This window comes from Piliocolobus tephrosceles, chromosome 6 (genome assembly GCF_002776525.5).
Source record: "Piliocolobus tephrosceles isolate RC106 chromosome 6, ASM277652v3, whole genome shotgun sequence".
Classification (NCBI taxonomy): domain Eukaryota; kingdom Metazoa; phylum Chordata; class Mammalia; order Primates; family Cercopithecidae; genus Piliocolobus; species Piliocolobus tephrosceles.
Window position 1 is genome coordinate 48,873,408 of NC_045439.1, and position 13,432 is coordinate 48,886,839.

At 37.9% G+C, this 13,432-nt stretch overlaps 1 protein-coding gene across 1 annotated transcript in view; it reads right to left on the bottom strand.

Annotated features, from left to right (window-relative positions):
* Nucleotides 1-2,539: 2,539 nt before the first annotated feature.
* KIAA0586 (KIAA0586 ortholog) overlaps nt 2,540-13,432 on the bottom strand; it is a 125,973-nt gene continuing 115,080 nt past the window's right edge. The window contains exons 31-32 of the mRNA XM_023231469.1: nt 10,579-10,635; nt 2,540-2,880 (exon numbers count right to left, since the gene is read on the bottom strand). Of these exons, the coding sequence (XP_023087237.1) occupies nt 2,729-2,880; nt 10,579-10,635 (209 nt within the window). The 3' untranslated portion in view covers nt 2,540-2,728. The remainder of the gene's footprint in view (nt 2,881-10,578; nt 10,636-13,432) is intronic.

The window sequence follows — 13,432 nt, forward strand, 5'->3', positions numbered from 1 at the left end:
GTGGTTGGCAGAGGAATGTGTACAGGAGTAACCCTGAACAGAAATAATCCTATAAAGCAAAATACTGATGAATGCTGGGCTTGGTGGCTCATGCCTGCAATCCCAGCACTTTGGGAGGCTGAGGCAGGCAGATCACTTGAGGTCGGGAGTTTGAGATCAGCCTGACCAACACGGGGAAACCACGTCTCTACTAAAAATACAAAATTAGCTGGGCGTGGTGGCGCACGCCTGTAATCCCAGCTACTCAGGAGGTGGAGGCAGGAGAATCGCTTGAACCCAGGAGGCAGAGGTTGTGGTGAGCCGAGATTGTGCCATTGCACTCCAGCCTGGGCAACAAGAGCGAAATTCAATCGGACACTAATTTTTTTAAAAAACAGCTCAAGTGCACAAGGAGTAGAATAAATCCAAGATTACGCTTCTACCCTAAAGTTAGAAAAGGCAGGCTTTCTATGGTTAGGGAGAAAAATCTACCAACACCTTTAAATAAAAAATGCTTTAGCTAAAATAAGATTTTGCTAAAATCCTTCCAACGCAGAAAAAACTATGAAAACCAGAAACCAAGGTTGGGGGTTAGGGTGTCCTGTTTAAAATGAAGCAGCACTAGGCAACATTTCACCAGCTTTCACCTTGCCCAGAGACTTGTAGATGAATATCAAAATCAAATTAAAATCCACAGAGCAGCATTTCTTCCACTTGTTTAAAGGAAACTATTATAAGCAGAACTGTCCAAAGGGCTATATCAAAGAAAATGGGTTCTAAAGTGAAACCTAAAACATTCCAGTAACCAAATACCTGAGAGAAGCTATGAGGAAGTGCATGCAGAAGGCTGACACATTTCTGATTTTCCATAGATTCTTGCAGCTTCTATGTTCAGTGAGAAAAAAAATCCCCAGGCAATGGCCCCTACTAGAAGTTAAAGGAATTCTAAATTGCTCTTCAGTAATTCTCAGCCTTGAGTGCCCATTAAAATTACCTGAAAAGGTCTTTTTTTTTTTTAATACCAATGCCTGGACCCCATCCAAGATCAATTAAATTGAAATCCCTTGGTACAAGGCCCAGGCATTAGTATTTTTTAAAGCTCCCAGAGGTTCTAATGTGCTGCCAGTGCTGAGACCCACTTAGCAACCTACAAAAATGCTGAAAAAGTCAAGGATGACTGTAATTACTGTGTGTTTGAAATTCAGTTGTGACAGAAAATGATTTTTCTGGGAGGTAAATTTTTTTCACTAGTGCTAGGCTGCCTTTCTTTTCATGTGCTTATACCCTGTACTACACAGTACTGAAATCCCTCAAGATAGTAAGAACACTACCACTTAGTGAGCACTTACATGGTATCAAGCACTGTGCTGGGCACTACCCAACCCCATCTCCACACACAATCACTAATGCCCATTATTCTGCAAAAATAAGTATTAAACCCATTAACCTGAAACAGCTGATAAGAAGGGGCTTCGTTGGCTCCTATCACAGAGCAAGGAGTTACAGAAATTGGGATTAGAACCTACATGTATCTGATTATAAAGCAATGCCTTCTATTTTCCTTTAATTTTATGTATTTATGTTGCAAAAGGTAATAGAGTTACATGTTTCACAGGTTTATAAAGGTTTATATGGTATACACAACACATATAAAAATTAATCTCACTGATAATTTTTTTCTATCACAACTGAAGTTCAAATACATAGAAACTGCGATTATCCTTGATTCCTATCACTTAGCCTCTCCTATCACCCAGCCAACAATTCTCCTCCCTGAAGACAAACTTAGCAGTTTCTTGTTTCTATAATACATTTACAAGCAAATACATGTAAGAATATGTGACATACCATACATCTGAATTCCTCCCCACCCCATTTTAAATAATTTCAACAATTGCATAGTTCACACACTATTTCACACATGGTTTTTTCACTTTAACAGTGCATCTCAGAGATTATTCCATATCAATAAACTTTTTAAAATCTTTTTTTGTAATACATAGTATCCCATTGTACTGATGTACCACCACTTTAAAACCAGTCTATTGGCCGGGCGCGGTGGCTCAAGCCTGTAATCCCAGCACTTTGGGAGGCCGAGACGGGTGGATCACGAGGTCAGGAGATCGAGACCATCCTGGCTAACACCGTGAAACCCCGTCTCTACTAAAAATACAAAAAACTAGCCGGGCGAGGTGGCGGGCGCCTGTAGTCCCAGCTACTTGGGAGGCTGAGGCAGGAGAATGGCGGGAACCCGGGAGGCAGAGCTTGCAGTGAGCTGAGATCCGGCCACTGCACTCCAGCCTGGGCGATAGAGTGAGACTCCGTCTCAAAAAAAAAAAAAAAAAAAAAAAAAAACCAGTCTATTATTGATAGACATTTGATTTTTTTCTATTTGCTGTTATAAAAATGTCAGAATGAATAACTTTGAACTACCTAATTTTATAAATACATACAGATAATTACACCTATAGATTAAATGCCTAGATGTCAAAAGCCATGCCCTCTCCACTACTCTATGCTATCTCAGGATTCTAAGAAACAACTCACAATCAGACTTATGATGACTTATATTTATTTTATTTAAAAACTTTAAATACCCAAATTATGCTTTTCATTTTATTTAAAAAATTGGAAATGTTTTTTTTCAGAATATGCTCAAAAACGAAACAGTCTGAGAGAGGGTTTTAAGCGAAGGTAAAGTGACTTTAAAATCAGTGGCATAAACACGGTGCTGGCTGTCTCTTCCCGTTCAGAAGGCATCTGCCCCCGAAGACTCCATGTCCTCCCGCATTGTGCTGATGCTCAGAGACTGAGAGCAATCCTCGAGGTTCACTGAGGGCAGCGTCATGGACATCTTGGCAGGGGGCATCTGTGAAGCGGAGAGTGGCATTGCTTTCCCACCTACACAAAGGATAAGCTCATTCAGCTCAACATGCATATCCTGAGTATTCACGTGCTTTATACTTTGCGAAATAATATGGCGGGGGGAGGGGTGGGGGATGGATTCCAAATAAGTATTGCATACGAGGGAATGTCTTGTCCCAAGGTGCTCAGAACTTGTCAGAGAGGTAAAATACACCTTTCTCCTTTCTACCATCACTCCTAATCAGTCAGAGACAACATTTCAAGAGTATATAAACTAAAAGTTGTGACACAAATGGTAAATGCTAAGTAAGATCAAGTAGGGTTAAAGGCCTAGTCTCTGAAATCCAGACTTAACTTCTTGCTGGCTGTGTGGCTGTCAGCAAGTTATTTTACCATTCAGAAGTTCAGTTTCCCATATGTTAAATGGGATAATAGTACCTACCTTGCACAGTATAGTGAGGATAAAATAGTGTCAGTGAAGAGCTCAACAACAGAGCTTAGCACTCAGTAAGTGGTCAGAAACTAAGCGCTCCCATTACCACTAAAAGATAGCCATTATTACTACTGTTACCAGTAAGTAAATAGCTAGGAGAGCAATAAAACACTATAATAGCCAGAAATTAAAGGTTTGTGGTTAGCGCAAGAACTGTTTTTTGTGTTCTTTTGTTTTTGTTTTTAAAGAGGTAAGACATGAGCCATGTAAAAGGCATTTGAAGTCAAAGGTTGCCAAGGCACTTTGCTCTTCCTCCTATTCCTAAAAAATGGACTCAAACTCAAGAGCATGTCATTAATAATGATTTACTGAGTGCCTAAGGGTGTTATGCTATTAGTTAACAGAAGTGATATAAGGTTAGCAAAGTCAGAGGAAAAACATACTGCAGTGGTCATCCAAGCATTATTGACCCTTGACTTTGGAAAGCATTTTTCTCTGTAAAATAGACCTCTCTCTACTGTAAAGTAGACATTATCTCTACATTTAATGAAATATGAAAAAAAGTTCCCATTCCATGGATTGAGAGTAATAATGTCTAATATGAAAGCTGGCTGGTGGTAGAGGGCAGGCAGTTTGGGATAAATAATTCATTAATATGTAAAAAAATCAAAGTCGACTACATAAGTGTATGTATCTGCCTATACCCGAATTCACCCCTGTAAGTTTAAAGCACAATGCCTAAGAATATAAAGACTGTCAACTTGGTATTATTTAAAACAAACAAACAAAAATCCCCATTTAAAATTTCATGGATTTACCATAGACATAAGAATAATAGATACCTTAACAATAAATTACCTTAAACAATCTAAAAGACATATTTCAGACAAGAAAGAGTCATAGTAATTTTTCTAAAATCCCTTTATGTTTTTCAAGTAGTTTCTACAGTAATAACATAAAATCTTTCATTAAATTTGTATAGGGGCCACAGTACAATTAGACAGTTCTGGAAATTTTAATGATGACTCAATCACAGCTGTCCAAGATTAGAATACTTATAAAAGGAAAATTCCTTTCATATAAGGAAATTTAACAAAGACTATTTTAAATACTATACCATTCCTTTTTTGTTACTTGTATCAATTTCATTTTTTTTATAAAAAGGGAGAGGAAGATAAGATTTGGCATCATTACAGCAATATCACAAACTATAATACCATAGTATTTAAAAAGAAAGCAAGTTTTACGTGAATTTAAATAGAATAAACATACATATATATATATATATATTTTGAGACGGAGTCTCGCTCTGTCCCCCAGGCTGGAGTGCTGTGGCCGGATCTCAGCTCACTGCAAGCTCCGCCTCCCGGGTTCACGCCATTTTCCTGCCTCGGCCTCTGGAGTAGCTGGGACTACAGGCGCCGCCACCTCGCCCAGCTAGTTTTTCATAGTTTTTAGTAGAGACGGGGTTTCACCGTGTTAGCCAGGATGGTCTTGATCTCCTGACCTCGTGATCCGCCCGTCTTGGCCTCCCAAAGTGCTGGGATTACAGGCTTGAGCCACCGCGCCCGGCCTAGAATAAATATTTTAAATAGGAAAAGACTTTAGTCTTTTCAGTTTGTCAGGATATAATAAAAATAAAATGAATAGATACTAAAAACTATATTTTTTTAATCTTTTTTTTTTTTTTTTGAGACAGGTTCTTGCTCTGTCACCTAGGCTGGAGTGCAGTGGCATGATCATGGCTCACTGCAGCTTCAACCTTGCAGGCTCAAGTGATCCTTCCACCTCAGCCTCCCAAGTAGTTAGGACCACAGGTATGCACCACCATGCCTAGCTAATTTAAACAAATTTTTTGTAAAGGGAGGGTCTCCCTACGTTGCCCTGGCTGGTCTTAAACTCCTTTGTCTCAGACTCCTTGGTCTCAAGTGATCCTCCTTCTTCAGCCTCCCAAAGTGCTGACATTACAGATGTGAGTCACCATGCCTGGCCTTAAAAATGTGTATAGGACATAAGTATTAATAATATATAATATTTAAATATTCTTATATTTTATAAAGCCATGATGCAGAATACACAAAATAACTCAGGGAAGCAGCCAATATCAGAGCTCACCTCATCAATAAAGTAAAAACTAACACTGGATATAACTAAGTTCTAGAGCAAATTAATTTTCCACTCATACAAACAACTTAATGTTACCTTCTAATTATTATTAAGAAAAACTCCATTCCTTGAGTTATGCATCTGCCAAAAACAACAGTGATACCAAATACTCTTTTCTCTGTTATTTAATTTCACAAAACCACTTTGTATATACCTTCTTTTTCTACTTTGTGCATGAAATTACTGATTAAATTGCTCAATGCTGTAACAAAAGCTATAACTTTTTAGGGTGGGGGGATCTCCTAGAAGTTTCCAAGTCTCAAGGAACATACTGAATTCAATCACTATAAGCATTTCTTGCAGTTATTGCCTTATATTTGTATAACAATTCAAATTTTGTAAATACATTTTCCCCATCATATAATCTGATCCTAATAGTAAATCTGGGAAACAGACAAGGCAATTGAGGCCCAGAGACGTTAAGGTGGGCTTCTCCAAAAGCATATATGCACTAACTAAACATCTATATGAATCTTCTGCATGTATGGAGCTAAGAGCATATGCAGATGAAGAAGACAGAGTCCTCATCCTCAAGAAGTTCATCACCTAGTAGAGGAGATAAACATGTATAGGAATCCTTAGTTTAAATGAAGTGGAAGGCAGCCATTGAGTTGGGACTGAAAAGATGGTGGGAAGGCAATGAAGGAAACGAGAACAACAAAATAAAGTCAAGATAAAGTTAATGTGTTAAGGGAACTCTGAGTATTCTGATATCAAATATTGTTTGGATAGGAGGAATGGTGAGATGAGGCTATAAAGCAAGGCCAGGGCCAAGTCCTGTAAAAGCAGTAAGAAGTGACAAAAGATTTTGAACAGAGGAATAATTTGAGCAAATGTACGGTCTAATATCCACCATCTACCAGGAACTTAAACAAATTTATAAGAGAAAAACAACCCCAAAGGACACGAACACTTTTCAAAAGAAGACATACATGAGGCCAGCAAGCATATGAATAAAAGCTTAATATGACTGCTCATTAGAGAAATGCAAATCAAAACCACAATGAGATACCATCTCATACCAGTCAGAATGGCTATTATTAAAAGGCCAAAAAATAACAGATGCTGGTGAGATTGCAGAGAAAAGGGAACACTCATTCACTTGGTAGGAGTGTAAATTAGTTCAACCATTATGGAAAGTAATATGATGTATTCCTCAAAGAGCTAAAAGCAGAACTACCATTCGACCCAGGAATTCCATTACTGGGTTTATACCCAGAGGAATATGAATCAGTCAACTATAAAGACACATATACGCAAATGTTCACTGCAGCACTATTCACAACAGCAAAAGCATGGAATCAACCTAAATGCCCCGAATGACAAATTGGATAAAGAAAATGTGGTACGTGTATACCATGGAATACCATGCAGCCATAAAAAGAACAAGATCATGTCTTTTGCGGGAACATGGATGAAGCTGGAAGCTATCATCCTTAGCAAACTAATACAGGAATAGAAAACCAAATACTGCATGTTCTCACTTATAAGTGGGAGCTAAATGATGACAACTCATGAACACAAAGAAGGAAACAACAAACACTGGGATCTACTTGAGGTTGGAGGGTAAGAGGAAGAAGAGGAGCAGAAAAAATAACTATTGGGTACTAAGCTTAATACCTGGGTAATGGAATAATCTGTATGACAAACCCCCGTGGCCCGACTTTACCTATACAGGAAACCTTCACATGTACTCCCAAACCCAAAATAAAAGTTTAAAAAAAAGGTAAAAATCATACTAATAGCTGTGTGGAAGATAAAGAGAGAGGAGAAGGATCTATAAAAATAGTCCATGAAAGAACTAATGGTCCTTAGCAGTGGAAATAGGGTCAAGATATTTTGGATGGAGACTTAGTACTTATAAAGAACCAAGTTTCACTCTGAAATGACAGATTTGGTTGACTGACCAGGCAGTAATAAAAACGTCAACAAACTTGGGAGCAGGGATGAAGTTTTAAGCACAAGTCTTTTTATGACAGGTCAAGAGTAGGGTCCAAATCAGGTCACTTAGGAATGGCCCCACCCAGACTGCTGGTGTGAGGCTTCTGTATGGGAAGGAGTAAAAGGCAGAGGGGATTAAGAGAATGGATTCTGGAACAGGGCAGAGCTGAACTCACTCATCCATCCAACAGATATCAATTGTGCACCTACTATGTGCCTGGTACTGTTCTAGACTCCGGAAAATACAGCAGTGAAGAAAACAAAGGGTCCAACCTCACCGGCCGCACATTCTGTTGGGTTTAGGGGATGAATGACAAGTAACGAAATAAACATCAAATATGACAGGAAGTGATAAGTACTGTAAAGAAAAATAGGTAAAAGGTAAGAGGGATAGAAAATAATAAGAGACTGAAAAAGTTATGTAACTTCTCTGAATTCCAGTTTTCTCAACTATAAAAAAAATATGAGTACCAACTTCAGAGGTTTTTATGAGGATTCAGCGAGATAATACATACAAAGTGTTTGTATAGTGCTGAAACATAGAAAGCACTCAAACAGATCAGCTCTTACTTTTATGTAATTGGAAGCCACTATCTAAAAGGCAATGAGGCTCAGGGTGGGCTGCAAATGGTACTCTGCTTTAGGAGGAGGAATAAGAATGTTTCATTGAAATACAATTAAGAAAAAAAAAAGGGAGTAGGGAAAGAGAGAGTGCACTCTGGGAGGCCTCCAAATAGTTATGCTACTTTAAACTCTAGTTAACTGTGTTTTAATCAAGAAGTTATAGCAATACAATGCACTGTCTTATATAAAGATATTTGCTAATGTACATTTTGGGAATTTTTTTTTTTTTTTTTTGAGATGGAATATCGCTCTGTCACCCAGGCTGGAGTGCAATGGCGTGATCTCGGCTCACTGCAACCTCCACCTCCCAGGTTCAAGCGATTCTCCTGCTTCAGTCTCCTGAGTAACTTGGATTACTGGCATGCGCCACCGCACCCGGCTAATTATTGTATTTTTAGTAGAGACGGGGTTTCACCATGTTGTTCAGGCTGGTGTCAAACTCCTGACCCTGTGATCCACCCACCTCGGCCTCCCAAAGTGCTGGGATTACAGGTGTGAGCCACTGCGCCTGGCCGAAATCTTTTTATTTAAAGTATTCATTTACACAAGCTAAATCACAGTTTTGGAACTTTGTAAGAGAACTCTTTAGACTGGGAACATTAAAAAAAGCATCACTTAGATTACTGTGAGCAGGCGAAAAGGGTAACATTCATAAAAAAATTTAAATTTTTTTAAAGAAAAGACATACATTTTAATAAATCACCGTGAAAGTAAATATAAATCTTCTACCTCTATTAAATATAGTTTGATGCTTTTAAAGTTTGACTTTTTAAATTTGCACAGTCAAGTCATACTCTATGATGTAATTGTTTCAACAGCTGTTTTCAGGTCTATAAAAAAGACTGTTCCTTGATTCCATGGGTTTGCAGTATGTCATTTAACCTGGCATGCATTTAAGTGGGGCATGCCATGGAGTCAGACCTTGCATTAGAAGCTTCCTGAGACATAATACACGTTCTTGACATTTGAAATTCCATTTTTTTGCTTTAAAAATATTTAAAATTCATAACAAAATTTTATATTTTCTGTTTTTGGATGTCAGATTTATAAAACTAAGTAAAAGAAAAACTATAATTGATTCTTAGTAATAAGTTATGTAATGAATTGTAGGATTCAATTCTCTGAATTGTTTTTCCAGTGATAGTGGTGAAATATTAGTTCCTCTCCTGTTAATTGTGGCTGTCTTATTCTGACTGCAGCACTTACCAGACTGCACTGTAATTATTTATGGATCTGTCATTTCTACCAGACAATGCATTCCTTAAGAGCATGCGAAGTCTCTGGAACTGACAGTCTTTGTGTTCTGAGTGACTAGTACAGCAGGTACACAGTAAGTATCTGTGACCTTATCACCTTGTATTATTGTTACTAACTTGTAAGTCTGTTGTTTCTGTTAAAGATGTGCTCCACTAGGACAGTGACTTTGTCTGATTTACCTCTGCATCCTACAAAGCCTCAGCATGACGCTGGGCAAATAGCGGACCCTGAAATCACTGCTGAACCAAATTGATTTGTTTCTACCTAGAGAGTCTGTGGTTTCTCTTTGCTAACAGCTTGCTTAGATTCATGCTGACCAGATCTTGTCTTTAAAATCAGCCCCGAGTTCCAGCAATGCAGTTGCTTCCCAGCTGTCTGTGAAAATGTTATAGTATTTCAGCTGTGTTTTATTGAGTTCTTGAAGCATTTTTCCTGTCCACCCTGGGCTCATCCACTCTTGCTCCAATCCCTGCGTAAGCAGCTGCTAAACCATCCTGCTGTATTCAATTCTCCTCACATATTTAACCCAGTCGTACAGATTTGCAACATCATAGTCCCAGTGTTTGAGAATAAATGAAAGTCTTGATGAAGAAGGTGCCTTATCATTTGATGTTAAGTATAGTATGCAATATTTTATTCACTTCTGCTTTCCAGAATTAGTCACTATTAAACATTTCTTTCCTTACTCATGTTTTAGAAAGGGTAACTTAAAATGTTACAATAATCTTACCCCAAAATATCTTTTAGGCATATGAATCCGATTACTTTTTTTGTTTTCCAAATGAGTTAACAAATGCTTATTTTAAAATTTATAATTTAAGGTAAAAACAAAGCAGTTCTTATAGGAAGAATAAATGTTCCGACACCTGTAAAAACAACTCCAATTCTTTTTCCTCTAAAAAGCAATCGTTAATGTGAAAGATCTGTTTCTTCTTATGCCAGGTTCCAGCTGCTTCACTTTGTTTAAAATGACTTCAAAGTTTAAACACTGTCCTGTCCCAACAAATAACCTCCCTCAGCTGGAATTATCTCAAGTCCTATCCTTAGTGCTCTGAATACCACACCTGCAGCCTTTTAATTCATCATTTTATAAACTTTCCAAAGCGAAAAGATAGGTTTTTTTTTTCCTGTCCCCTAACTTACACCTTTTGGAGAGCTGAGTTTATAACCTGGGGTGAATTTACAGATATTACAGAAGAATTAAAAATTGCTATTAGTATTTCTACTGTGTTATTATGAGAGAAAGAATCGTAAGGCAATGAAAAAAATCTGAACAGCTCCAAGTTCAAGAACTTTTAAAGTAAAACTCTTACCTGTAAATACACATGTGAGGTATGGATTGAGCTCGTTTTGTGTCTGATCCATATCACCTGGTGAAACCACATTAAAAATTTATTTTTTCAGAAGAAAATCAGTTAAGCATAGAAATAATCATGATTCATTCCCATTCACTAGAAGAACACAAACCAAATGCACTCCCACCGTTATTCTCATAAAACTAGGTAAAAAGAAGTTTGATCTAGTGGCCTTAATGTAAAGAAGGAAGCTAAACAGCTGAATTTTAATGACTATCAATAGAAAATACTTTAATGGATTATTGTCTTTATGCATCACAGATGGGGGGGAAGCAAAGGGTCACGAGAAAATCTGAAATTTGTATTAAATAAAGGAAATTCATGGGCCATTTCTTTCAAGGTGAAAAGTTTTCACAGATTCTCTTACGTAAGAATTTAATAATTACAAAGAGAGGTTTAGAATCTCCCTTCTTCCTAGGCCAGCCTGGAGCATATTACTCAATGCAATCCGTAGGAAACAACCCATAAAGCTGTCAGGGAGCACAGAAGAGCAATACACTATTATACCAAAGCAAATTGTTAGTACTGAGATAAAATAGGCTGAGGAAAAACTCTTTTTTTTATGACCAGAGAATCGGAAAGTTAACTGAGCGAAACCTGTAGCACATATAGGTCTCAGCCCAACAAGATACCCTGGATACCAAGGGCACGGCTCTGTTTTGAGGCTGTTAATCTGTGCTGTGAAGTATAGTCAATTAACAACCTTCTATAACTTATTTCAAACAAATTCTTGGGGTAGGGTGATATGAAAAAAATTATAACGTTGTATAATCAGTATTTCTTTTCTAATTTTCTTTAAGATAAAACTCAGTTATCTCTTAAGCTTCATTTATTTCACAAAAATTTTGGCTGGTACATGTACACAATAGAGTGTTATTCAGCCATAAAAAAGGATGAGATCCTGTCTTTTGCAACAATATGGATAGAACCGGAGGTCATTATGTTAGTGAAATAAGCCAGACACAGAAAGACAAACTTTGAAGGTTCTCATTTATTTGTGGGAACTAAAAAATAAAAACAGGCCGGGTGAGGTGGCTCATGCCTGTAATCCAAGCACTTTGGGAGTTTGAGACAGGTGGATCACTTGAGCTTAGGAGTTCAAGACCAGCCTGGGCAACATGGTGAGACCCAGTCTCTACAAAAAATACAAGAAGTAGATAGGTGTGGTGGCTTGTGCCTGTAGACCCAGCTACTTGGGAGGCTGAGGTGGGAGGATGGCTTGAGTCTAGGAGGCAGAGGTTGCAGTGAGCCAAGATGGTGCCACTGCACACCAGCCTGTATGACAGAGCCAGACTGGAAAAAGAAAAGAGAAGAGAAGAGAAGAGAAGAGAAAAAACAATTTAACTCATGGAGATAGGCAGTTGGAGGATGGTTACCACAGGCTGGGAATGGTAGTGAGAGTGGGAGGGAAGTGGCAATTGTTAATGGGTTAAAAAAAAAAAGAATGAATTAGGCCCAGTAATTTGCTAGCACAACAGGGTGACTATAATAAAAAACAATTTAATTGCACATTTTAAAATAACTGAGTATAACTGGATTGTTTGTAACACAAAGGAGATGCATACTCCATTTACCCTGATGTGATTATTACACACTGCATGCCTGTATCAAAATATCTCATGTAACCCATAAATACATATACCTACTGTGTACTCACAAAAATTAAAAATTAAAACAAAATTACACTAAAAATTAAAACAAAAATTGGGTGGATTTTTATAAGAAGATATTTAAATGAGTAAATTTATAAGCATTCCATATTTCATTATGCTGGGCCATCTATTCTCACTGGAGATAAACATTCATGTTAAACTATTATTGTTATACTGTAGAAAACTTACATAGTTTTATAAGGACAAGAATGTGGACAAATACAAGTTACATATATTTGATATCCACAAATAGACCAAAATTGAACATACAACCAAAAATATAGGTTTTGTTTGTTTTTTAAATAAATGGGGTCTCATTCTGTTACCCAGGCTGGAGTGCAGTGGTACAATCATAGCTCACCGCAGCCTTGACCTTCTGGGCTCAAGGGATCCTGCCATCCTGCCACGTCAGTCTTCCTAGTAGCTAGAACTACAGGTGTCTGTCACCATGCCCAGCTCAACTGTGATACGATTTTTAAAAATCTTTAAATGTATTAAAAGTGCTCACTATGGGCCGGGAGTGGTGGCTCACGAGGTCAGGAGATCGAGCTCATCCTGGCTAACATGGTGAAACCCCGTTTCTACTAAAAATAAAAAAAATTGGCCAGGTGTGGTGGCGGGCGCCTGTAGTCCCAGGTACTTGGGAGGCTGAGGCAGGAGAATGGCGTGAACCTGGGAGGCTTAGTTTGCAGTGAGCCAAGATTGCAATTACTGTACTCCAGCGTGGGCGACAGAGCGAGACTCCCTCGCAAAAAAAAAAAAAAAAAAGTGCTTACTATGATGTTAACATTTAAATGCTATCTGTGTTCACTTCTCACTCTGTTTCTAAATTTCCAAGAGCTAGAGAGGGAGAGAAACTATTACTGCTTGGTCCCTCCAGTTTAATACAGCTCCCTTTCAAATTCTACAAAGAACAAACAGTATAAACATGAAAACAAAGGTATCAATACCACCTCAGAGATCCCTCCCATTGAAGAACCACTTGTTTATAGAAAGAATATTACCTACCTAATTGCGTTTATCAAGGATTTTAGCAGAGTATGCCACATAAAGAAAGGGTACATAAATGATAACTATGACATATTGTTGTTGCTGTTATTGTAAACATAAACAAACTCTCCTCAGTCAAAACTGGGGGAGAATCTTGACTTCTGCAGTGA